The sequence below is a fragment of the Tachyglossus aculeatus genome, chromosome X1, assembly GCF_015852505.1.
Source record: "Tachyglossus aculeatus isolate mTacAcu1 chromosome X1, mTacAcu1.pri, whole genome shotgun sequence".
Taxonomy (NCBI): Eukaryota; Metazoa; Chordata; class Mammalia; order Monotremata; family Tachyglossidae; genus Tachyglossus; species Tachyglossus aculeatus.
The window spans coordinates 56,673,300-56,698,086 of record NC_052101.1 but is presented as its reverse complement, the minus strand read 5'-3'; the positions used below and the strand labels follow the sequence as shown (position 1 = coordinate 56,698,086).

The window sequence follows — 24,787 nt, the reverse complement described above, 5'->3', positions numbered from 1 at the left end:
CAAAATGGGGATTAAGACTGTGAGCCCCCCGTGGGACAACCTGATCACCTTGTAACCTCCTCAGCACTTAGAACAGTGCTTTGCACATAGTAAGTGCTTAATAAATGCTATTATTATTATTATTATTATTATTATTTCACATGTCTGAGTCTTAGTTTCCTTATCGGTAAAATTGGGAATAAGACAAATGGTGAGTCTCGTGTGGGACAGAGACTGGGTCCAATCTGATAACCTTGTATCTACCCCAGCTCTATCATAAGCACTTAATAAATGACATTAAAATAATAATTATTATTGAACTACCTCCATCTTTTTTACCTTCAGAGAGTATACTTGTCAACCCTTTCTCGATATGCCCACCCATCCAGGTACTGGAGCTAATATTCTTTAAGCTCTTTCTTTCAGCAGTCCAATACCATCCTGGAACAATATAGATTTGACACAGACTTAAGAGGAAACTAACAGCCTAACCACATCACAGCACTTACCAAAGGTCAACCACATTCCCGTGATAGCCTAAACTGAGGGAGATTTTTTTCTTTCTTGCTTCCCTGAAAGAGAATTGGAACTGGAATGGATGAAGCATATATGGGTAGTTGTCAGTGACTCCCCACCAACACATGTGCAAGCAAGAACATAATTTAAACCTGTAAAAAGCCATTCAGTTGCAGATGAGAAAAAAAGTGAACAGCATTAGTTGAATGATTCTTTCTGAATCAATTTTCCCATACTTACAGAAAACTGAAACAGACATTTGGAAGTCAAGTGTCAGGCTGCATCATTATCCAGATAATTTGATCAGTATAGGCAGTCCATTTGAATAGTAATTCAAGCCTAAAAAACACCACTTTGCCTCAATAGGAATATTTCCCCTTTAATTATCTTCCAGTAATTGCCTCAACTGTCCCCTTTGGTTTCCTTTTGCAGAGACAACCTAAATGATGATGAGTTAGTGCAGGCTGCTAGAAAAAATAATGAATCTTCATCTGAAGATGGTGACCTGGGTTTCATGTTTTACACCATAAAACCCTGCCTGGGCCAGGCCTTGCCCATTGATCCCAGTGGACTGTATCGGGCCACCCTGGAAACACCAGCTGAATTTGTGCAGCCTTTGATGCCCCCGGTGCCCCCTAGTAGAAGCAGCACGGAGTAGTGGATAAAGCCCAGGCCTGGGAGTCAGAAGGTCATTGGTTCTAATACCAGCTCTGTCACTTGTCTGCTGTGTGACCTTGGGCAAGTCGCTTCACTTCTCTGGGCCTCAGTTACCTCCTCTGTAAAATGGGGATTGAGACCGTGAGCCCCACATGGGGCAGAGACTGTGTCCAACCTGATAAACTCATATCTACCCCTGTGCTTAGTACAGTGCCTAGCATATAGAAAGATCTTAGCAAATACCATCATTATTAATACCTTCCTATTTCTAGCCAAATTTGGGACCGGGGAAAACTAAGGAGGCAGAGCCATGTTGGCGCTAAGGTACTGCCTTGCTGCCATGTTTGTAGTCTCAGTAGCCCACAGGAACCACTAAATGTGCACCAACTCATCAAATGCATGAAAGAATTCTCTGGAAGTGTAGCCCATATCCCCTTTGGGTTTTGAACATGCTCCCATCCCAGCCCTTTCTATTAAGCATTTACTATGTGTCAGGCACTGTACTAAATGTTGGGGTAGAAGCAAGCTAATCAGGTTGGACACAGTCCTGTCCCACATGGGGCTGATAGTCTTAATCCCTATTTTACAGGTGAGGTAACTGAGGCACAGAAAAGTGACTTGCCCAAGGTCACACAGCAGACAAGTGCCTTCACACCAACCCACCACCTGCTTTCTGCTACATTCACACCAACCCAGGCTGTTTACTCCTGATCACTGGCCTCTTCACTCCCAAGGACCCAAAGACAATTCGACTATCTCCTAAGGGTTCTCCTAAACACTGGCCTTTTCACTCTCAATGACCCAAGGACAATTCAACCATCTCCTCTGGGTATCACCAGATTAAGTTGTTATTGCTGTCATTTACTTCAACGACCCCACCATGATCCTTCAATCCCTTCCATCCTGTTAGTCCATCCCTGTCCTCTCCTCCCACCACATGTCCCCCGCCCCATCGGCCACCCAACTCCTCCCCACCCCTCCTCCCCGCCACCCTATTCCAGCACCAAAGCTCGTCCCCTTTCCACTGCGTGGGCCCCCGTCAACTTGCTCCCATCCGACCTCTCCCCGTCCCTCACTCCGTCCCCTCCCCCACTAATAGCATCAGCCATGTGTGGCCTGGGGAACCTCCGCTCCATCATAGGACCGCTTCATCCTTGACCAGTTCCTTTCATTCATTCATTTAATCGTATTTATTGAGTGCTTACTGTGTGCACAGCACTGTGCTAAGCACTTGGGGGAGTACAATACAACAATGAACAGAAACATTCCCTGCCCACAATGAGCTTACAGTCTAGAGAGGGAGAGAAGGACATCAATACAAATAAATAAAATTACAGATATGTACATAAGTGCTGTGGGGCTGGCACAGGAGAAGAGCAAAGGGAGCAAGTCAGGGTGACCCAGAAGGGAGTGCGAGATGAGGAAAGGTGGGGCTTAGTCTGGGAAGGCCTCTTGGAGGAAAGGTACCTTCAGTAAGGCTTTGAAGCAGGGGAAAGTAATTGTCTATCAGCTTTGAAGAGAGAGGGCCTTCCAGGCCAGAGGCAGGACATGGGCTAGGGGTCACTGGCGAAATAGGCGAGATTGAGGCCCAGTGAGAAGGTTAGCACTAGATAAGCGACGTGTGCAGGCTGGGTTGTAGGAGAGAAGCAAGGTGACATAAGAGGGGGCAAGGTGGTGGAGTGCTTTAAAGGCAATGGTGAGACGTTTTAGTTTGATGTGGAGGTGGATGGGCAACCACTGGAGTTTTTTGAGGAGCGGGAAAACATGTCCAGAACATTTTTTTAAAAAAATAATCCAGACAGCAGAGTGAAGTATGGAATGGAGTTGGGAGAGACAGGAGGCTGGGAGGTCAGCGAGGAGGCTGATGCAGTAATCCAGGTGGGATAGGATGGGTGATTGTATTAACATCACAGCAGAAGTCACTTCACTTCTCTGTGCCTCAGTTACCTCATCTGTAAAATGGGGATTAAGACTGTGAGCCCCACGTGGGACAACCTGATAACCTTGTATTTACCCCAGTGCATAGATCAGTGGTTGGCACATAGTAAGCACTTAACATCATTTGTTATTATTATTATATACCCCCACTTGCCACATTAGCATTTGCGCATCAACTCAGCACTTGGGGACTCATATCATCTCGGTGCATTTATGTACATATCTTTATAGTATTGATTCCTCCTACCTGTAATTTATTTTAGTGTCTGCCTCCCCCACTGCATTGTCAGCCCCTTGAGGGCAGATATCATCTATATTCATTCTATTGTACTCTCCAAAGAACATAGGGAGGTTCTCTGCACAGATTGGGCGCTCAACAAATACTACTGATGGATTGTTACAGTCAGTGAAATACATGGTTTTCAGGACGTGCTTTCTTTTAAACTAGGTGCTATCCCCACTCCCCCTTTCTCAGGAGTCAGGGAGGGCTTCAGCCAGGATGGGTCAGTGGAGCTGCAAGCTGGATAGTGGTGGTGGTAGCAGTGACAGCATCACTACGTTTTAAATAAAAGTTAATAAAATTTTCAAAAAAGAGGATTGATTAGGGACCTGGGCCAGTTTGACATTGGGGAGAGGTTAGCAGTGGCGATAAGGGTGGCTGATCTAAATCTATTAAAGAAACAAATAAGTAAACAAAGACGAAAGTCAAGCCATGAGAAGGGTGGAATGTGGCTTGTAAGGTACCCCAACTTGAAGGCAACAATCATATCTTATTGTACTCTCTCAAGGGCTTAGTACAGTGCTCTGCATACAGTAGGAGCTCAATATATACAACAGATTGATTGACTGGGGAGATAATCAGGGCCAGAGGATGATTTCAGTGAGTATAGAAGAGGGGCAGGAAAGTTCAGCCACGAACTGGGGAGAGTGGGGAAAGAGGGCAAGGATGGGAAGGGATTTACTTACCTGACAGATCTGCAAACACGGAAAGCCAAGCGGAAATCACTTCAACAGGATGTGATTTCCACTGGGCTGTCGTGGAACCATCTAAAGAGGGAAAGGCCCAAGGATTAAGCATAAACAAAGTGAACAGTTCTAAACTAAACAGGGGCAGATTATTCAATCTGTGGATCATCCAGGCCAACAGCTTCTCCCTTTCAGGAAATTTCAGAGCTCCACAGCACCACTACCAGTGCATGGAAAAAGGAAAAGAAAAGAGGTGAAATTCAAACTATCTCATTTTGCATTTTGTTTGTAACTTGGTAAGACTTTTGGTTGGAGAGGAGATGGAAATTAGGTTAAAAATTCATTTTTTTCCTCTCATTTATTCATTTTAGTCCATGGATAAAAATGGTTGGCTCTAACACTGGCTGAGTGTTGTACGGGAACATTGGGGATCAGATGGAAGAGTGGCATATCTCACCGCCAACCCCTTGCCCACGTCCTGCCTCTGGCCTGGAACACCCTCCTTTCTCAAATCTGACAATTACTCTCCCCCCATTCAGAGCCTTACTGAAGGCACATCTCCTCCAAGAGGCCTTCCCTGACTAAGTCCCCCTTTCCTCTTCTTCCACTCCCTTCTGCGTCACCCTGCCTTACTCCCTTTGTTCATTCATTCATTCATTCAATCATATTAAGTGCTTACTGTGTGCAGAGCACTGTACTACAGAGCTTGGGAGAGTACAACTATAAACAGTGACATTCCCTGCCCACAACGAGCTCACAGTTTAGATGTGGGGAGAGAGACATCAATACAAACAAAATTACATATATATAAGTGCTCTGGGGCTAGGAGTAGGAGGAAGAGCAAAGGGAGCAAGTCAGGGCAACTTAGAAAGGAGTGGGAGATGAGGAAAAGTGAAGCTTAGTATGGTAAGGCCTCTTGGAGGAGATGTCCCTTCAATAAATCTTTGAAGGTGGGGAGAGTCGGATTTGAGGAGGGGGGGTGTTCCAGGCCAGTGGCAGGACATGGGCCAAGGGTCGGTGGCAAGATCGAGGCACAGTGAGAAGGTTAGCACCAGAGGAGTGAAGTATGCGGGCTGGGTTGTAGAAGAGAAGCGAGGTGAAGTAGGAGGGGGCAAGGTGATGGAGTGCTTTAAAGCCAATGGTGAGGAGTTTTTGTTTGATACGGTGGTGGATGGGCAACCACTGGAGATTTTTTTGTGGGAGGAGCGGGGGGTGACACGTCCTAAATGTTTTTGTAGAAAGATGACCTGGGCAGTAGAGTGAAGTATAGACTAGAGTGGGGAGAGACAAGAGGTTGTTCTTCCCCCATGCCAGCCCCACAGCACTTATGTACATCGCTGTAATTTATTTATTTAGATTAATGTCTGTCTCCCCCCTGCAGGCTGTAAGCTCATTATGGGCAGAGAAGGTGTCTGTTTATTGTTGTATTGTTGCACTCTCCCAAGTGCTTAGTACAGTGTTCTGCACATAGCAAGCACTCAATAAATATGACAATGAATGAAGAGGGGAGGTCAGGGAAGGAGGAGGGCGGTGAGAAAAGGGATGAAATCCTAGGGATTGGTTAGGCCTAGATCGCTTGCCTGCTGGGACCATGGATTGTGGAGAAGTTTTTTGTTTCACCATTTTTCCTACAGTCCCTTCATCAAGCCTTGTGCTTCTCAGTTAAAGCCCAGCCTCTACTTCTATCTTAGCCTGGTCCCTCTGTGCCAGGGGGCCAGAATGAGTCCTGACAGCCCAGGATTACATAGTCTGTCTGCCTCAGGCACTCTGTTTAGGCTGGCCACTGATAGCACTCAAGAATACCAGACAATGAGGGGCATCTGGATTTTAATAATAATAATGTTGGTATTTGTTAAGTGCTTACTATATGCCAAGAACTGTGCTAAGTGCTGGGGTAGATACAAAGTAATCAGGTTGTCTCACATGGGGCGCACAGTCTTAATCCCCATTTGACAGATGAGGTAACTGAGGCCCAGAGAAGTTAAGTGACTTGCCCAAGGTCACACCTCTGACTCCCAAGCCTGTGCTCTTTCCACTAAGCCACATGTGCCGGGCCCTCAGCATAGCCTGATGATATTATATGCTCTATTTTGCTGAAGAAGGCCAAGTTCTCCCGAATCTAGAGTGTTTCTCCAGGGGGACTCCTGACTTCCTATGTTACTTGCTCCAAAGTCAATGATTCCTTCCCAAATCCGTGTGAACATGGATGCCGCTTCTGAGTCAAGAAACTTCGCAGTAGGAGCAGAGGAGGAGGGAGGCTGAGTGGCTGAACATTCAAATACTGGACATAAAGGTTCCCAGTGACATGTCTATACCAGACAGGGGGCAGACTAACTGAAAACTGGACTGTCTGCCACAAAACTTGATGAATGACCAGCATAATTCAGTGATTTAATTAACAGTATGTAATGCTGAAGTCACCATTTTTTAGGGCAACGGATAGATTCAATTTAATTCCTTCCCCTCACCACCACCTCAAAATTACTTTTTGCGATCATCAGTTTCTGCAAGACACATCAGAGCACTGCTTGGATGTTAGGTGTGACAAAGGACAGACTCCTTAAAAAAATGAAAAAAACTGCAAAATAATGAAAAAATTAATGGGTAAAACAGAGGCATTGAATGAGTTCTTAGCATTTTCACTTTCCAAATCCACTTTAGGCACCTCAGTGGTCATAGGAAAACCACTTAATCCCAATAGCTCTGCTTCCGGACATGTAGAGGGATACTGTGAGGGAGGACGTCAGGCTATGAGGCACTTGGAAGAGGAAAACTGTTGTCCTGAGAGGCTGATGGAAAACAGGCCCACCTTAAAGCCCTCTGGAATGCCATTCATTGTTAGTCTTACAAATAGTATTTATGAGTTGTACCTCAGCCGTGTAATGCAGTGATCCAGGCTGTCGGTGATCTCCATTAACCAACCTTGCTGGTGACGCTTTACGAGTGCAGCTTTATCAACCTGAGAGAAGTAGTACAAAGATTTCACACTGAGTCCAATGTTTCCCCACGGAGCGGAAGCTCTGTGGTGGATTTTCACAATGGGTGGAAAATACCACCCTCCATACCACATACTCTGTTCGCAGCCCACTCCAAGTTCAGACCAGAACTGCTCCCATCTGAAGAAGGGGTTTAAAGGAGTGGAGCTACTGGACACTGTGGAACTTCTTGTCTTTAAGCCACACACAAACCAAGCTCAGGAGCTATCATTTCCAGGGATGATCTTCCCCCAGATGACAGTCCCTTAAAATGGTTGGCCCTGGCAATCGTCCTCTTCGTCCCACCCCTAGGACCTGCCATGCTCACTCATGGTCTGCCCAAGGCACCCCTCCTCTTGAAATACCACCTACCTTGCCCAAGCATGGGGACTGCCAAAGTGTCTACATTTGGGCAGAAGAGTAATTTATGATTCCTCTTCCTTGGTGAATCAGCTGGCTGAAAGAGGGCCAAGTTTGTGCTGACCTCTTGTCCCCACTTAGTTATGAGTCAAGCTGAGGGCCCCCATTAGGCCCAGTTTAGTAAGGAGGCATTTTCTGAAATCTTGCTCTCCAGTGGCCACTGGCCACTTTCTCTTTATCACTACACTCTACACTTGTTGACTTTCTGACCCTGCCCATTGTTTTTGCTAGAATAATAATAATTAGTAGTAGTAGTAATAATAATAATAATCATGGTTTTTGTAACAGGCTTACAGTACCAGCACTCTAAGTGTTGGGGTAGATTCAAAAGAATCAGATCGGACATAGTCTCTGCCCCTTATGGGGCTTACCACCCAAGTAAAATGTCCATCTATTCGGCTGTCCAGCTACAGAACATCATTCAGTCACTTTGTTTTAATGACAATAAGTGATTTCGCAAGTAAGGCATGGGTTAAGGTCCAGAAAGGCAATAAAATGTACGTCTTTTCGTTAGTACAATTAAAATCTTTCACAACACTGATTCCGATTTCTGTGGTACATTTATACAGTTGAAGAGAATGTCTGAAAGATAAGGCTGAAGGACTGCAATTAGGAGAGCAGTGAGGTAGGGGCTCTGGTCATTCTTCACTGCCCCTATCAGCCCACCACCAGTCTGCTTGGGCGCTGGAGGTGGCCCTGAAGCCAATTTTGGACTTCTGTGGTGGATAGGCAGACTTCTGCCCACCGGTCTTCCCTGCTGGAAGGCTGGAGTGACTCCCTTGGAGCATCAGGGATCCAGCAAAAAGTTAACTGGCTGGAACCACTGCCAGCACCATGTGTGATGTGGATTGGAAGACCCTGGTCCCTCTTCTCCTTAAATGGATGGTTGAATCTGAGAGGGAGCAGTGGTGAGAGGAGCGTAATTTCATTATTTGTAAATTCTCTTCTCCGTCTGTCTTTCCCCACTCCCTGTTTCTCCACCTCCATCTTATCTTCGGAGTGAAACTTATTCCAGGGTCGTAGCCTGTCTCACAAATACCAGCTTCCACGTTGCCCGGCTGGGGCTGCAAGGCAGGACTGCTGCGGAAGGCAGAGTGAAGAGACCTCCCTCCACCTGGAACAGTCTGGATCACATCACATGGCTTTCGGCTTAAAGTCCCACCTCCCTCTTCCCCAGCACCATTCCCTGCTTGGAAAGGGTGAATTCATAGTATAAAGTTGGCAGAGAGCAGGTCTGTCAATTCTTTAGAGCACCACTGAATGGGATCATCTGGAAGGATTAAGCTTCATTAACATGTCATAAAACAAAGTCCAGCAAACTGTGGTGGAACTGGAGGGAGAAAGCAAGAGTCCACCAGTATAGTGGCATAGCTTCAGGCCCTGGGGCCCCAGTCACAGCATATCCTAATCACCCCCTAGATGTCTGGGACCCAATCTGAGTCCTTCCAGGGACATTGATGCCCGGAATGAGCCCCAGCAGTGGTATTAATAACCTGTTCCAGAGAGTAGTGTGGGCTTAAAACATCAGCAAAGACAGTGAATGTGTGAGGAGTAAATTGGAGAATAGCACTGGTTTGGGGCTACCCCCCACAACTCACACAGGGTTTGGGGGGAATTTAAAGCCTATAGGGCTCTCTGGGTGGGTCTGTTGCTAATGGGGTTTGGGGTTCAGTTAGGGAATATCTGCAAAGTCCTTGCAGTTAGGGAATGTCTATAAAGTGTTTCGAAGGTCTTGGAGGAAAGGAACTGAGAATGTTCAAAGATTGTTCTGTGGGCAATATTAGATGATTGTTTTTTCCTGGTGCCAAGCCAGAGTAGAGTTTAGAGGAATTAGGAAGCCAGTGGTTTTCAAAAAAAGGAATCAAAGCTGTGGCCTTGAGTAACAAACACATTGTCCTTTCTCAGCATTCTGGCCCAAAGCACAGGGACAAACATTGTGGATCTCTCTCTGTCTGGGATCTGTCATCTCAAAGAGGTATTTGACCCATTGTCTTTTTTTTCCTCTTTTTTTATGGTATCTGTTAAGTGCTTACTATGTGCCAGGTACTGTACTAAGCACTGAGATAGATAAACCATAATCAGGTTGGACACAGTCCATGTCCCACAGAGGGCTCACAGTCTTAATCCCCAGTTTACAGATGAGGTAACTGAGGCCCAGGGAAGCTAAGTGACTTCTCCAAAGTCACACATAGCAGACAAGTGGAGGAACCAGGATTAAAATCCAGGTCCTTCTGACTGATATTGTCAGGGGGAAAAAGCCGTTCTTTCAAATACGGAAAGCTCGCCCAAGTGGGAAGAACAGCACAGCCCATTAGGAGTTATAGGTCAAGTGCAAATGGGAAATTAGGCAGGCCAAAAAGGAGTTTGAAGAGCATTTTACAAGGGATGTTAGCTATTATTAACCAGAGATTCTTCAAATATATCAAAAGCCAGAAGACTGCTAGGGACTCAGTGGAGCCACTTGATGATCATGAACTAAAGATTCCTTCAGGGATAAAAAGGTGATTGCTTGGAAGCTCACTGAAGGACTCAGATCAGGTTGTGGTATTCCCACTGGGTATTTTTTAGACCAAATAGATAAACTCGAAGTAAATCATTTGGCTGTGAGCCCCATGTGGAACATGGGCTGTGTCCAACCTCATTATCTTGTATCTACCCTGCGCCTGGCACATAGTAAATGCTTAACCAATATCATTTAAAAAAAAACCAACAAAAAACCAATCTCCAGGACTAGATGGCATCCACCTGAGAATTATGAAAGAACCCCTAAGGGAACCGGGCAACTATTAAAGAAAGGTACGTAATCTATCTTTATAACCAGCTACTAGACCAAAAGCTTAGACCTATCAGTAGGGGACTGGGCCAACTTTCCACTTTGCCTTCAAACATGCTCAGGTCTCCCCTATACTAAAGCAGCATGGCCTAGTGGATAGAGCATGGGCCTAAGAAGCAGACAACCTGGGTTCTAATCCTGGCTCCACCATGTTTCTGCTGTGTGACCTTGGGCAAATCACTTAACTTCTCTGTGCCTCAGTTACCTCATGTGTAAAATGGGGATTAAGACTGTGAGCCCCATGTGTCCAACCTGATTAGCTTGTATCTACCCCAGTGTTTAGAACAGTGCTTGGCACATTTAACAAATATCACAATCAATTAATTAAATAAAAAAGTGTTCTCTATTACACCATCCAACTACAGTCCCATTTCACTGCTCCCATTCCTGTCCAAACTCCTGGAACAGATAAGGGCCACAGCCACGATTAGGACCTGTGTTCTCTGGCTCCCAAGCACTTAGTCTGTGTTAAGCACTAGTTCTAAGCCTGGGGTGGGTAAAAGTTTACCAGGTCAGGCACAGTCCCTGTCCCAGATGGGGCTCACAAGTCTATGGATACCCATTATGCTCACTTCCTTGGGGAACTCATACCTTCAGAGGTCTATGTGGATGACTTCCAAATCCTTCTCGCCTGCCTGACCCCTCTCCCCGTCTGCAGTCTTGCATTGCCTCTTGCCCGTAGAACACCCCTACATGGCCATCTGTTGCATTCTCCCAAGTTCTTGGTACAGTGCAACGCACACAGTAGGTGACTGATATTTATTCTGTAGTTTAGGGTTCAGTCACCTTAATGTAATTCTCTTCACTGGAATAAAGGTCACTGATTCAAGCCTTGGTCTGGCAATTAGTCTGGCCATCTTGAGATCCCTTTCAGCTCAGCGAAAGTTATGAATGAATGACCGTCATGCTGGATTGGACCTGCCCCCTGCCGATAGCCTCATACTGCAAGAACCACTCAACAGACGCCCTGGCTTGTCCCTGCCTTATGCTGGCAAATCCTTTCTGACCCATAGCAACGTCCCTACCACCATCCCCGCCTCTTCTCCGGGGGGCTCCGGCCTGAGGAGATGGAGGGGACAGAGGGGGACTCAGCTGGGGGGGAGGGGATGGTCAGGGGGTGGGTGAGGGGGTGAGGGCACAGACCCCCTGCAGGGTGGGGTGACAGGGGGTAAACCCCCAGGGGCTTGTGTTTCTGTCACCTCGGGTAAGTCACTTAGCTTCTCTGGCTGGAAAATGGGGATTAAGAATAATAATAGTAATAATAGTAATAATAGTAATATGTGTTGCCGACTTGTACTTCCCAAGCGCTTAGTACAGTGCTCTGCACACAGTAAGCGCTCGATAAATATGATTGATTGATTAATAACAATAATGATGGCATTTATAATAATAATAATAATAATGGCATTTGTTAAGCGCTTACTATGTGCAAAGCACCGTTCTAAGCGCTGGGGGGGATACAACGTGATCAGGTTGTCCCACGTGGGGCTCACAGTCAATCCTCATTTTACAGATGAGGGAACTGAGGCTCAGAGAAGTTAAGTGACTTGCCCAAGGTCACACAGCAGACATGTGGCGGAGCGGAATTCGAACCCAAGACCTCTGACTCCAAAGCCCGGGCTCTTTCCATTGAGCCACACTGCTTCTCTAAGCAGCTTACTATTAAGCGCTTACTATGTGCCAAGCGCTGTTGAGCCCCCTCCTTCCTCGCCCCCCTCTCCATCCCCCCCGCCTTACCTCCTTCCCTTCCCCACAGCACCTGTATATATGTATATGTTTGTACACATTTATTACTCTATTTATTTATTTATTGTACTTGTACATATCTATTCTATTTTATTTTGTTAGTATGTTTGGTTTTGTTCTCCATCTCCCCCTTCTAGACTGTGAGCCCGTTGTTGGGTAGGGACTGTCTCTATATGTTGCCAACTTGGACTTCCCAAGCGCTTAGTACAGTGCTCTGCACACACTAAGTGCTCAATAAATACGATTGATTGATTAATAACAATAATGATGGCATTTATTAAGCACTTACTATGTGCCAAGCGCTGTTGAGCCCCCTCCTTCCTCGCCCCCCTCTCCATCCCCCCCCCACCCCGGTCTTACCTCCTTCCCTTCCCCACAGCACCCGTATACCTGCATATATGTTTGTACATATTTATTACTCCATTTATTTTACTTGTACATATCTATTCTATTTATTTTATTTTGTTAGTATGTTTGGTTTTGTTCTCCGTCTCCCCCTTCTAGACTGTGAGCCCACTGTTGGGTAGGGACCGTCTCTATATGTTGCCAACTTGTACTTCCCAAGCGCTTAGTACAGTGCTCTGCACACAGTAAGCGCACAATAAATACGATTGATTGATTGATTGATCTCTCCCAACAGACTCATGGGGGTCATGAGTTCAGGGCTAAACTTTAATGAGGTACTCTGTGACCAAATATATCCCTATAAACAGTCCAACTTCGTACTGTTTATAGGGATACTTTTGGTCACATAGATGGCCTCTCACCACATGTGCATTTTTAAGCTAACAGTAATAACAATTATTATTATTATTATAATTGTATTATCTGTTAAGTGTTTACTATGCGCCAGACACTGTAGTAGATACAAGCAAATTGGGTAGGCACAGTCGCTGTCACACATGAGGCTAATGGTCTTAATCCCCATTTTACAAATGAGGTAACTGAGGCGCAGAGAAGTTAAGTGACTTGTCCAAGGACACACAGCGGACAAGTAGCAGAGCTGGAATTAGAACCCAGGTCTCCTGGGTCCCAGTCTTGTGCTAGTTCCACTGGGCCATGCTGTTTCCCACAGTTATTGGGGTCTTTGTAAGTGCTTACTATGTGCCAAGCACTCTACTAAGTGCTGGGGCAGATACAAGATACAGTTCAGACACAGTCTAAGGGGAAGGGAGAATCAATCAATTTTATTTACTGAGTGCTTACTGTCTATACAAGCACTGCAGTAAGCACTTGGGAGAGTACAATGTAACAATATAAGAGTTGGTAGACACGCTTCTGGCCCACGACGAGCTTACAGTCTAGAGGAGAACAGAACAGAGCTTCTAGTTACTTAGAACCTCTAGGGAGCAGAGAGCTGTCATTTAGTCCTTTCCACTGACGAACCCTGATAACGAACACACAGCTGGGGCATTGCCTTGATGTGTGAGAATCCAATAAGTGGGTGCCCAGTTTTATTCCTCCTTCAGCCAATTTTATCCCCCAGGGTAAACTTGTGAAACTCATAAGTGGAAAAAAAGCAGAGAGAGGAAACAAAGGCCAAAAACAAAAGCATGCTGTTCTCACCTCAGCTATAACTCCCACACACCCAGCGATGACCGCTGCCTTGGCTTGTGCCCCGCTCATCCCTCCAAGGCCAGAGGTGACGAAAACCTTCCCTGCTAGGTTTTCCAGTCCCAAGTAACGACGGCCTGCATTTAGCACGGTCAGCTGTAGAAAAGGGCAGAAGTGGTTCATTGGAGGGATTTTCACTTCCTGTACTTTTCCAAATATTTACATGCTCCCTAGGTGCTATGACCATCCTGCCGGGAATCATTTCTCTGTGCGGGAAATAACCTCCCCAGTTACCTTACCACTGTGCCATGAACAATTCCCTGGGGTCCGATGTAGCAATAGCTTCCTGCCGTCATTTGTCCGTACCTGTCCGTAGCAAAGAACATCACTTGTAAACAGTGACATCTGCACTGTAGACATTCTTCTGCACTCGCCCTTAGCATTCCCTTTTTTTTTGTTTAATGTCATGTTGGCTTTCCCCCGCCCCCACGACCTAAGCAGCTGAAATATCTGGAGAGTCTCTGCTCCAGGGATCACATCTAACAATGCTATTGCAGGCACTTAGTACAGTGCTCTGCAAGCAATAAGTGCTTAATACATACCATTGATTGCTTGATTGATCCAGGCAAACAGAGCTCTAGATAGAGGGGAGAGTGCCATGTAAAGTAGTGGATACTGGGGATGTCGCCGCTCCCATTTCCAGAAAGCGGCAAAGTTAGAACCCACAGGAAGGGGAAAATAGAGCTGAATGCCTTTGTTCTGGAGCTAAGACTGTCTCTTCCATGGGGGAAAGGCGAGGGGGTTGGACCTTCCCTGAATCTCCTCCATCATCACATCTTTACCGCAGCTGCTAACTAGTAACATTTGGGCAGTTTGCATTTCACCTTCTCTCTCCCTCTGCTAGAGATGTTGCCCAGGATGGAGGAAAAGAAGCAAGGGACATGAATAATCTAAAAAGTGGAAAATGCAGTTGTGAATAATTGAGAGTTGACAGCATAAGAAGTTGGCAACTTACATTGTGACTCCCATCGCAAACAGTTTCTCGTACTCACTCCTGGAGGAATAATTTGGAATGACCTAAAAAAACAACAACAAAAAACTATTGCATAATGAGACTTTGGCCAGTGGAAGCCAGTCCCATCATCATCATCAATCATATTTATTGAGCGCTTACTATGTGCAGAGCACTGTACTAAGCACTTGGGAAGTACAAATTGGCAACATATAGAGACAGTCCCTACCCAACAGCGGGCTCACAGTCTAAAAGGGGGAGACAGAGAACAAAACCAAACATACTAACAAAATAAAATAAATAGAATAGATATGTACAAGTAAGATAAATAGAGTAATAAATATGTACAAACATATATACATATATACAGGTGCTGTGGGGAAGGGAAGGAGGTAAGATGGGGGGGATGGAGAGGGGGACGAGGGGGAGAGGAAGGAAGGGGCTCAGTCTGGGAAGGCCTCCTGGAGGAGGTGAGCTCTCAGTAGGGCCTTGAAGGGAGGAAGAGAGCTAGCTTGGCGGATGGGCAGAGGGAGGGCATTCCAGGCCCGGGGGATGATGTGGGCCGGGGGTCGATGGTGGGACAGGCGAGAACTAGGTACTGTGAGGAGATTAGCGGTGGAGGAGCGGAGGGTGCGGGCTGGGCTGTAGAAGTCCAAGTCCCATGACTTGGAGAAGGCAATGGACCTCTTGGGCAGGGAATGTGTCTCTTATATTATTGTGTTTTAAGTAGTAATGATGGTATTTGTTAAGCACATACTATGTGCCAAGCACTGTTCTAAGCGCTGGGGTAGATACAAGGTAATCAGGTTGTCCCACATGGGGCTCACAGTCTTAATCCCCATTTTACAGATGAGGGAACTGAGGCACAGAGAAGTTAAGTGACTTGCCCAAAGCCACACAGCTGACAAGTGGCAGAGCCAGGATTAGAACCCATGACCTCTGACTCCCAAGCCCGTGCTCTTTCCACAAAGCCATGCTGCTTCTCTAAGCCATGCTGTACTCTCCCAAGCACTCAATACAGTGTCCTGCATACAGTAAGTGCTCAATAAATATGATTGATTGATTGATTGCCCAACTGCCCAATTGCCTCAGACTGAAGATGTCTGAGACGTCTGTGTTCAAAGGTCAGATTCGTCAAGGGTGAAGTCACGCGGCCACTCCTACAGTTGGCCACTGAAGGCCACAGTCAATCTGAGAAAGTCAGTGGCTTTATGTTCACTAATCAGCACTGATTTTTTTCATCTACAATGCTGCCAGCTCCAGAGATGTTGGCAGCCATGTGGCCTGGAACGTCAGTTAATACAGTGCTCTCCCAAGCTCTTGGTATACTTCTTCACACCCAACAGGTGTTCAATCAATGCCACTGATTGAGCAATACCCCTCCAACCCTGTGTCCACTGACCCCCAGGGTGGGAGCCTATCTGGTTGGATTTCACTCCAATAAAAATGAGACTGGAAACACGTCAGCCAATCAATCAATCAATCGTATTTATTGAGCGCTTACTGTGTGCAGAGCACTGTACTAAGCGCTTGGGAAGTACAAGTTGGCCAATGGGTAATATCCACTTGGTTCTTCTTTTCACTGTGCCGTGCAGGTCACTTCTGATAGACACGAGAATTCCAAAGGCTGCTCATACCCACCATTCCGTTGGTGATGACTAGACGAGGTCCACTGGGATCACTGGGGAAGAGGCCCAAGGGATGTCCACTGTACATGACCAAGGTTTGCTCTTTAGTCATCTCTGACAAGTAGAACATAACCAACCAGAACTGAAGGGCAAGAGGAAGAAAGAAATGGTTTAATGAGTTTCCATCCAGCATTGATCTTTAATTGTGCACCGTCGAGATGGTGTAGTAAAACCCCAGCACAAAGGAGTGTATAGTATTTATAGATAAATGGTTTTCAGAAACCATACCACATCCTGAGTCAGGTTAAAGGACACAGTTTAGTAAGAGCTATAAATTAGAGAATCAGTCCTGACTGCTCCCAACAGCAAAGAAAAAAAGAGATTAATTTTCTCCAACCAAAAATCACAGTGAAACTTTCCAGCATGTCAGTTAAGCAGTTTGAAACCCACTTTCAGCTCAAGGATAAATCATTTTGGTTTGCTTTTGTCAAATCAATATTTATTGACTCATTGCCTGCAGAGCATCAGAAATGGGGGCTTATACTTCAGTAGTTTTTTTGGCCCCCTTCTCAAAGGCAAATACAAAATGTTTTGTTATGACACCCCTCTACCTCCCTGCCAAATTCCCTGCCTTCCACCACACACACACACACACTTTTTTCCCTCTCCCTGTTCACATTAGTCCTAAATAAATGGAAATATAAAAAATATCATTAAAAATAAAAACAAGCTAGAATGTAAGCTAGGTAAGATGCTTGCTATTCAAAATGACCAAGTATTATATATTAGACAGAATGGTCACAAATTTTAGGATTCCACCTTGCCAAAAAGCAATCAGCATATTGCTTAAATCAATCAATCAATCAATCATATTTATTGAGAGCTTACTGTGTGCAGAGCACTGTACTAAGCACTTGGGAAGTAAATCCCCATTTTTGACTGAGAGTTAAATGTCTTGCCCAAGGTCACATCAGAAGTTATTCATGAACAAAATCCTAAATCCAATTCAATGTCTTCTGTTTCCCAAAAGATCAATTGGCTTTCAAAAACTTCCAGATTTTGTGATTATGAAAAACTCTTCCAAACATAACGGTGAAAACCATATACCATTCTTTTGAGCAGAGGGCCTATTTTCATTTTGAATGTGGGAGCAAAAAGAGGACAGAAATTGGGGAGAAAAGGAGACTGGAAAAAAATTATGGTATTTGTTAAGCGCTTACTAGGTGTTAAGCACTGTTCTAAGCGCTGGGGTAGGTACAAGGTAATCAGGTTGTCCCACATGGGGCTCACAAGTCTAAATCCCCATTTAACAGATGAGGTAACTGAGGCCCAAAGAAGTTAAGTGACTTGCCCAAGGTCACACAGCAGACAAGTGGCAAAGCCAGGATTAGAACCCACATCCAAGAGAACAGACTTCCAAGAGCTATCAATCTTAAGAGTAGCAGGTTATAGGGCCACCATTTTGGACCTTTTCGGCCCTGACTGGAAGTTCTCAGGTCTTGTCAGAGGCCTGGGATGAGTGAGGCTAGGAGCTCACTTCAGAAGGCTTTTGGGGCAATCACTCATGTCCTCCATGACCTCTTTTGCACTTTGGAATGTTTACAAATCAAGTGTCTGTCCTTTCACAGTATTCATGTTGCTTTACTCTGTTTGGCCACTTATAACATACATACACTACTGCATCTCTCCACAATTTTGAACCCAGTTACCCAGTGGGGTAGGTCATACTGGTAACAAGGAGTTCTACTCTCCTCTTGGACCAAATAGGGGGCCAGTAAGGCAGTCTCCAAGACACAGAGCTAAGAATATATGCACTGAACTCCTCTTCATGCTGAAATGGAGGGGATAGAGTTCCACTGTGACGGGGGAGGGAGTTATGGGGAAAAGCAAGTAGATGAGGGAAAAGCATAATCGATCTGACTGCACTTGGGGGTGGCAGATTTTCCAAATCTCAGTCCTACGTTCTACCCACAAAACAACAATGTCTCCCTTATGGCCCAAGGACAGAAATAGAAACCTTAAATAGAATACATGGAACAACACCCTAACAATGAAACCACTTTCCCAAGAGGAAAATCCACCATACCTGAGCCCAATTGCTGAAGACCTGTCCATTTCCTCCATAAGTTACAAGCTCCTGGGGAAACTGGAAAATGAAAAAAAAATAGCATTCCAGACTGTGCTTTTCTCCAACTGTTTCATTGCTGCGAACCTTATTAGCCAATAATAAATTAAATGCAAGCTATTAGTAATTAGACATATTCCAGAATATTCAAATAGCATATACTAGAGTTAGTTCACGTTAGCTGAAAGACAAACTCTTCCAAAAGGGATTTTTTTTGTCCTTAGATCTGTTCTGGATGAAATCTCTGCACCGAATTGAACTTTGGGAATCAGAGAAACTTTATAGAAAAACATCAAATTTTTAGCAATTTCTTGAAGCTTTGAAAACAACACATTTCACCATTTCTCTTGGATTATAGACTAAGCCAGCATGATAGTAATTAAAACAGAAATGACAAAATTTAATCTCTTTTTGTCAATTTAAAACCATTCAATTTAAAAGGTTCCTTTGACTGGCTAGACAATTATATATGAATTTTCATGTATCCTATCACCACTTTGGACCACAAATCACAGTTAAAATAGTGAATTCTGGGAATTTTTATCACTAGAAACAGTCTTATGACCAGACCCAATAGTAAGTTCCCACAAAATTCACTGTTCCAACCAGAGAGGAATCATAGCTGATACTACTGCATTTCTGGAGTCCCGGCCAGAGCCCCGGGGAGAATGGGGTGGGTGAGGATAGGAGACGATAAAAAAAAAGAAGATCAGGGCCTTGGGGAGATGAGGGAAGTGGGAAAGAGCAGCTCCATTTTCTCCCCTTGTCCCTCAAATGCCACACTGTTCTCTCTCAAACTCTCCCATTAGCCCTTATTGAGATTTTTGATATGGTGTCCACCACAGGAGAATTCCATTGCAGGCAATCACAAATTTGAACAGATCTGACCCACGACTTAACAATCAGGCCAACGAAATGGGAACTAGTTAACTGGTCACTGCATTGCAATTCATTGGAGTTGGCATTGAGACAAGTGAGTTGGGTTAAATTAGAGCTAAGTCGGAAACAAGTCTACGGATCCCAGGTAGAACTTCCACGTGTGGCTTCTTATTGATCTAGCACTACACACAATTGGCAGCAGTGGTGGTGAACTGAGCTGTTTTGTAGTATTTCCTTCAGGGCTACATGGTGGAAGTCTTGGGTGGAGGTGGCAGTAGTAACTGCCCTGATTGTGTCATCCCTTGGTGGGACCATATGCAGATAGATAGGGGATTTGGGCACATATATATCAAAATGCCTACTCAAGCATTGACCTAACAGGCGCCATTATAGTCAAGCAAATACCTCTTCCTTGTTTTCCTTCTCCTCCCTACAGCACCACGCCCTCCCATCACCCAGGTAAAAAGCCATGCCATCAGTGGGATGCACCTTAGGCAATTTGGCGGTGGACAGAAGCCCCCAAAATTGGGATGGCCCCACCTAAAGTGAGACTTCCAGTCACTGTACTTCCTTCTGCCTGTCTCAGTTTCCTCTTTTGTCTCTCTCTTTTTCTCTGTCTGTCTCTATTTCTCCATCTCTCTGTTTCTCTCTGCCTATCTTTGTCTTTCTGTTTGTCCTTGTCTCTATTTCTCTGTTGTCTGTTTATCTCTGTCAGCTTCTCTCTGCCTTTTTCTACCTGTTTCTCTGCCTGTCTTTGTTTCTCCCTCCCGTTTCCCTCTCCCCCCTCTATTTCTCTCTCCCCCTGTTTTTCTATGATCTTTATGTTTCTCTCTATCTGTTTTTCTCTATTTCTATCTGTTTTTCTCTCTTTTTTTCCCCTCTGTTTTTCTATCTGGTTTTCTCTCTTTTCTTCCTCTCTGTTTATGTTTTTCCTCTCTGTTTTTCTGTTTCTCTCCATTTATCTGTTTCTCTCTGTTTATCTGTTTCTATTTATCTGTCTGTCTCTGTGTATCTTCATTCTCTCTGTGTCTGTCTTTGTCTCTGTGTGTCTCTGTCTCTCTGCATCTGTCTTCTCTCTCTCTCTGCTTCTCTGTCTTTGTCTCTGTCTTTCTTTCTTTCTTTTTCTCTCTCACTCTAATCTCACACTGGCCCTGGCCCTAAAGCCTCACCTTTCCTTCTGCACTTTGACCTACAGAAAATATAGGAGTGGGAGCACTGGGGGCAGAGGCTGGGGAGGGAGGGTCTTTCCTCTCGACTCTTTGCCCTTCTCACCTCTATTCCTTTCCCTTTGTCTGTTTTGTCTCTGCTCCTCTCTCCCGTTTTTCCTTCTCTCCCCTTTGTCCCTCTCCGGGCTCTGGGCAGGGCCACAGCAGGGAAGATGCAGTTGGGGGAGGGACAAGCCTGCAGCTGCTCTGTTTCCCACTATTCCAGCCTCTTGGGCCATGCCTTCATCCTAGGGAAAATTGTGACTGCAGGGCAGCCTTTCCCTCTGCTGCTCTGCGGCCACATGTTCCTGGTGGCTGACCTTGATTCCTGAGGTCATCTCTGCTACGACTCCAAGCTGCTCCCTAGAGGTCGCGGCAGAAATGACTTTGAAAGTTGATGCCTAAAGCAGGGATCGCTGCAGCATCGGGCAATCAGTGGGGAAGGCTGCTCCTGATCAGCCAGTTCCCCTGCTGCTATCTTGGTGCTTTGGACTACCGGTTGCTGACTGCAGCACCCATACTGTTACTCCGCCAAAAGCGGGACCTCAGGGTGGGGAGACCAGTCCCATCAGCCAGAATTTTGGTTGCCATGATAATAACAGTGGTGTTTGTTAAGTAATTACTATGTGCCAAGCACTGTGGTAGATACAAGATAATCAGATCTCACATGGGGCTCACAGTCTGAGTAGGAGAGAGAGCAGGTATTGAATCCCCCTTTTGCAGATGAGTGCAGAAGTTTAATGATTGGCCCAAGGTCACATAGCAGATAAGTGGCAAAGCCAGGATTAGAACCCAGGTCCTCTGACTCACTTGCCTGTGTTCTTTCTACTAGATTCTTCTGCCATTCGTCCTCCCTGGCTCAGATGCAGACTGGCTGCCATTCTAGGGATTGTTCTTGGGCCGCCTGGATTGGTGGTGGTGTGGAGATGGGGAACTGGAAAAGCCTGAAGTGCTTTTCATCAGTCAAGGGGGTTGGGGAAGATAGAAGGGCAGATCTCAGGATTCCAGAAGTGGGCTTGGCAACAGGACTTGATGGGGGCCTTCTGGTTTATGGCACCTACCAGGCTCCAGAGTGATTGTCCAGCCTTGAGTGCAGCCTGGCCCTGTATGGCTAAATACATTTTCTGCAGAAAAATTCACTTTGGAATGAATGACTATCCACTGTGACTTCTAAAATTCTCAAAATCCCAACAAGCACTGGTTAGAACTTCAAACTGAGACTTAAGTTGGTGGAAATAATTTTCCTGCCCCTCAAAGAGACAGTGTTTCTTGTACAATTTTAGATCTTAAATTCAAAATGGCCCATCTGCTTTAGCATACATTTAGACACCAAATTATTCAGATAATCAGCATCTAAAGATACTCTTCAAACAAATAATGCATAATAATACAAATAATAATTGCAGTAATAATAATTATATTTGTTATGTGCAAGGCACTATATACTAAGCGCTGGGGTGGATACAAGCAAATCGGATTGGACACAGTCTCTTTCCCATGTGGGGCTCAGCTCACACTCTCAAAACCCCATTTTAAAGATGAGGTAACTGAGGCCTAGAGACGTAAAGTCACTTGCCCAAAGTACACAGCAGATAAATGGCTGAGCGGGGATTAAAACCCAAAACCTTCTGGCTCTCAGGCCCGTGCTCTATCCACTACGCCATGCTGTGGTATTTGTTAAGTGCTTCCTATGTGCCGAGCACTGGGGTAGAAGCAGCGTGGCTTAGTGGAAAGAGCCCGGCCTTGGGAGTCAGAGGTCACGGGTTCTAATCCCAGCTCCACCACTGATCAGATTTCTGACATTGGACAAGTCACTTGACTTCTCTGTGCCTCAATTACCTCATCTGCCAAATGGGGATTAAAAGACTGTGAGCCCCACGTGGGACAACCTGATTACCTTGTATCTACCCCAGCGCTTAGAACAGTGCTTGGCTTAACAAATGCCATCATTATTATAAATATGAGATAATCAGGTGGGACACAGTCCCTGTCCCCCATGGGACTGACAATCTGAGTAGGAAGGAGAATAGGTAGTTAATCCCTATTCTGCAGATGAGAAAACTAAGGCCCAGGCAAGCTAAATGACTTGCCCGAGGTACATAGCAGGCAAATGGTGAAGCTGGGAATAGAATTAAGGTCTTCTGACTCTCAACTCTGTGCTCTTCCATCAGGTGGTTCAGATGAAATAAAAAAATAGTTCAGAAATATCCAGGTTCTTCAAATCAAAACACCTTTGAGGAGCCTGGGTTTAACTGAATAATTTTGTGGGTACCCAGCCAGAATGCTATCGTTTCCACATCAATCTCTGCAGGGCAGGTAAAATCTAACTTTCCATTTGAGCAACTTTGCTACCTGAGCCACTGCAGGATCCAGATTGTTCATGATCATATGCATTATTGCAGCAGCCGCTTTGATCTTGCACGGGTACTTGTCAATCGGATAGGCCCTGAAACAGACATGCACAGGAGAAGGATTGGTGAATGATTGAGTGGAAAAAGGAAAGGCTGGAATGATTAGCATCTCCTAGCCTAGATTCAAAAAGAAAGTCAATGCCCTCAGTACAAATTGGAATCACTTATGCACATTTCTAGACCCAGCTGGTGACCTAGTGGAGAACATAAACCTTGCTTCCAAGAGCAGAGTTAAATGGTCAGTTGATAAGCTGTGGGCATATCTCCCCCGAATTTAGTCGTATATCCATATCATGCCTGTTTCCAAACCTGATAGCCATCAACCATATATTATGGACTGGAGATGGCCTGTGGCCACTCAGCTGCTCTTGAGATGATCCAGCCCCAGAGTTCTGGGAGACAGCCTGGTCTCTGACTCACATATTAGTGTGGGAACAAGGAAACTCATCTGCTAGGCCTTCACGGACCAAGCTGCTACTTCAGACTTTAATTGAATGGCGAGTTCTACGAGTTTTCACTACTCAGGTTCACCTCAAAATTGTAAGCTCGTTGTGGGCAGGGAAACATGTCCACCAACTCTGTTATACTGTACTCTCCCAAGAGCTTAGTACAGTGCTCTGCATGTAGTAAGTACTCAATAAATATGATTGATTGATAATACAGTCACCCAATCTGGAGGATATAGACAGAACTGGGTTCCCATCTCTTCAGGACACTCCCACCCCAAAGGGATCTGAGGGTCCCCAGAACTGTGAGCCCGTTGTTGGGTAGGGACTGTCTCTATATGTTGCCAACTTGTACTTCCCAAGCGCTTAGTACAGTGCTCTGCACACAGTAAGTGCTCAATAAATACGATTGAATGAATGAATGAACTGGAAGGCAGCAACTGTGATGTCTGCTTCCATGACCCAAGTGACAGTAATAAAAAAATGAAACAACGGTGTTTGGATGAGTACAATCTGTAAGTGTGTGTGTTGATGTGAATGAGCATGTATGTCTCCCACCTCTCCTTTCTAACCCCCTGTCCCAAGGTGAACCCGGGGTACCCACCATCTCAAGGTCAAATGCTATCTCGTGACCGCTTAAGCCAACAGGCGGAACTCAGAAGTGTGGGTGGGATACCACCCCCACAACCAAAACTGCTAGATTGACAGCCCAAGCCGGGAATACAGAAGGCGTCCCTCACCCCCGTGCCAATCAAATTAGGTATGGAGGAGGGGGGAGGGGGGAGATTGTATAAACTGAGGCCGGAAGCTAGAATGGCCTAGGAGCACAGGTGATAAATACCTGCAGCCTCTGATCTTCTGTGCCGTGGATCGAGACTTGCAGTACCCGGCTGCGAGTCACCTCTGCCCGAGCATGAGTTGCCCGCTCTACCTGCACCAATTGAGGAGCTGTGGGATGGGTCAGTGTCCCGCTGAACACTCATGGGGCTGGAAGCTAGGTGCTTCGCCATGGGTGTGTAAGGCAGAAATGGATTCCTCCCAAGTGGGAAGCATTCATGGGTGGGAGCTAGCCACCTCACCACGTGCAAACAAGCCATAAGTGAATTCCTCCTGGGTGTATCACCACATGAGTAACACATAAGTATATTCCTCCCATAGGGAAGCTCTAATATAATTAAATAGTTCAATTCGCCGCATCCAAAAGAATCAAATAATTCAATCACTGTGTCCAAAATAATCAAATAATTCAATTCACTTCACAGAATAAATTTTGTATAAAACTCAGCCTTTCTACCCCCGATCGCCACACCAATTCCTGAACGAACCTGTCCCCGGGCGATGGGTGACATCCCCCCTCTCTGACCACCCTTCTCTATATCTCTCTCTCCTCCCACTCCCTCTCACTCTTTTTTTCTCTCAATCAACTGATGTATGGAAGAAGCAAGAGCCATGTTTCCTGCCCCAAGGAGCTTACAGTCCCAAAAGTACAGACAGGCA

At 45.5% G+C, this 24,787-nt stretch overlaps 1 protein-coding gene across 1 annotated transcript in view; it reads right to left on the bottom strand.

The window, feature by feature from the left end:
* The window catches only part of UROC1 (urocanate hydratase 1), a 177,938-nt gene that overhangs the window by 45,437 nt on the left and 107,714 nt on the right, over positions 1-24,787 (bottom strand). The window contains exons 4-11 of the mRNA XM_038772226.1: positions 22,786-22,879; positions 18,311-18,370; positions 16,238-16,366; positions 14,600-14,661; positions 13,884-13,950; positions 13,597-13,740; positions 6,927-7,015; positions 489-551 (exon numbers count right to left, since the gene is read on the bottom strand). Coding sequence (XP_038628154.1) covers positions 489-551; positions 6,927-7,015; positions 13,597-13,740; positions 13,884-13,950; positions 14,600-14,661; positions 16,238-16,366; positions 18,311-18,370; positions 22,786-22,879 — 708 coding nt within the window. The remainder of the gene's footprint in view (positions 1-488; positions 552-6,926; positions 7,016-13,596; positions 13,741-13,883; positions 13,951-14,599; positions 14,662-16,237; positions 16,367-18,310; positions 18,371-22,785; positions 22,880-24,787) is intronic.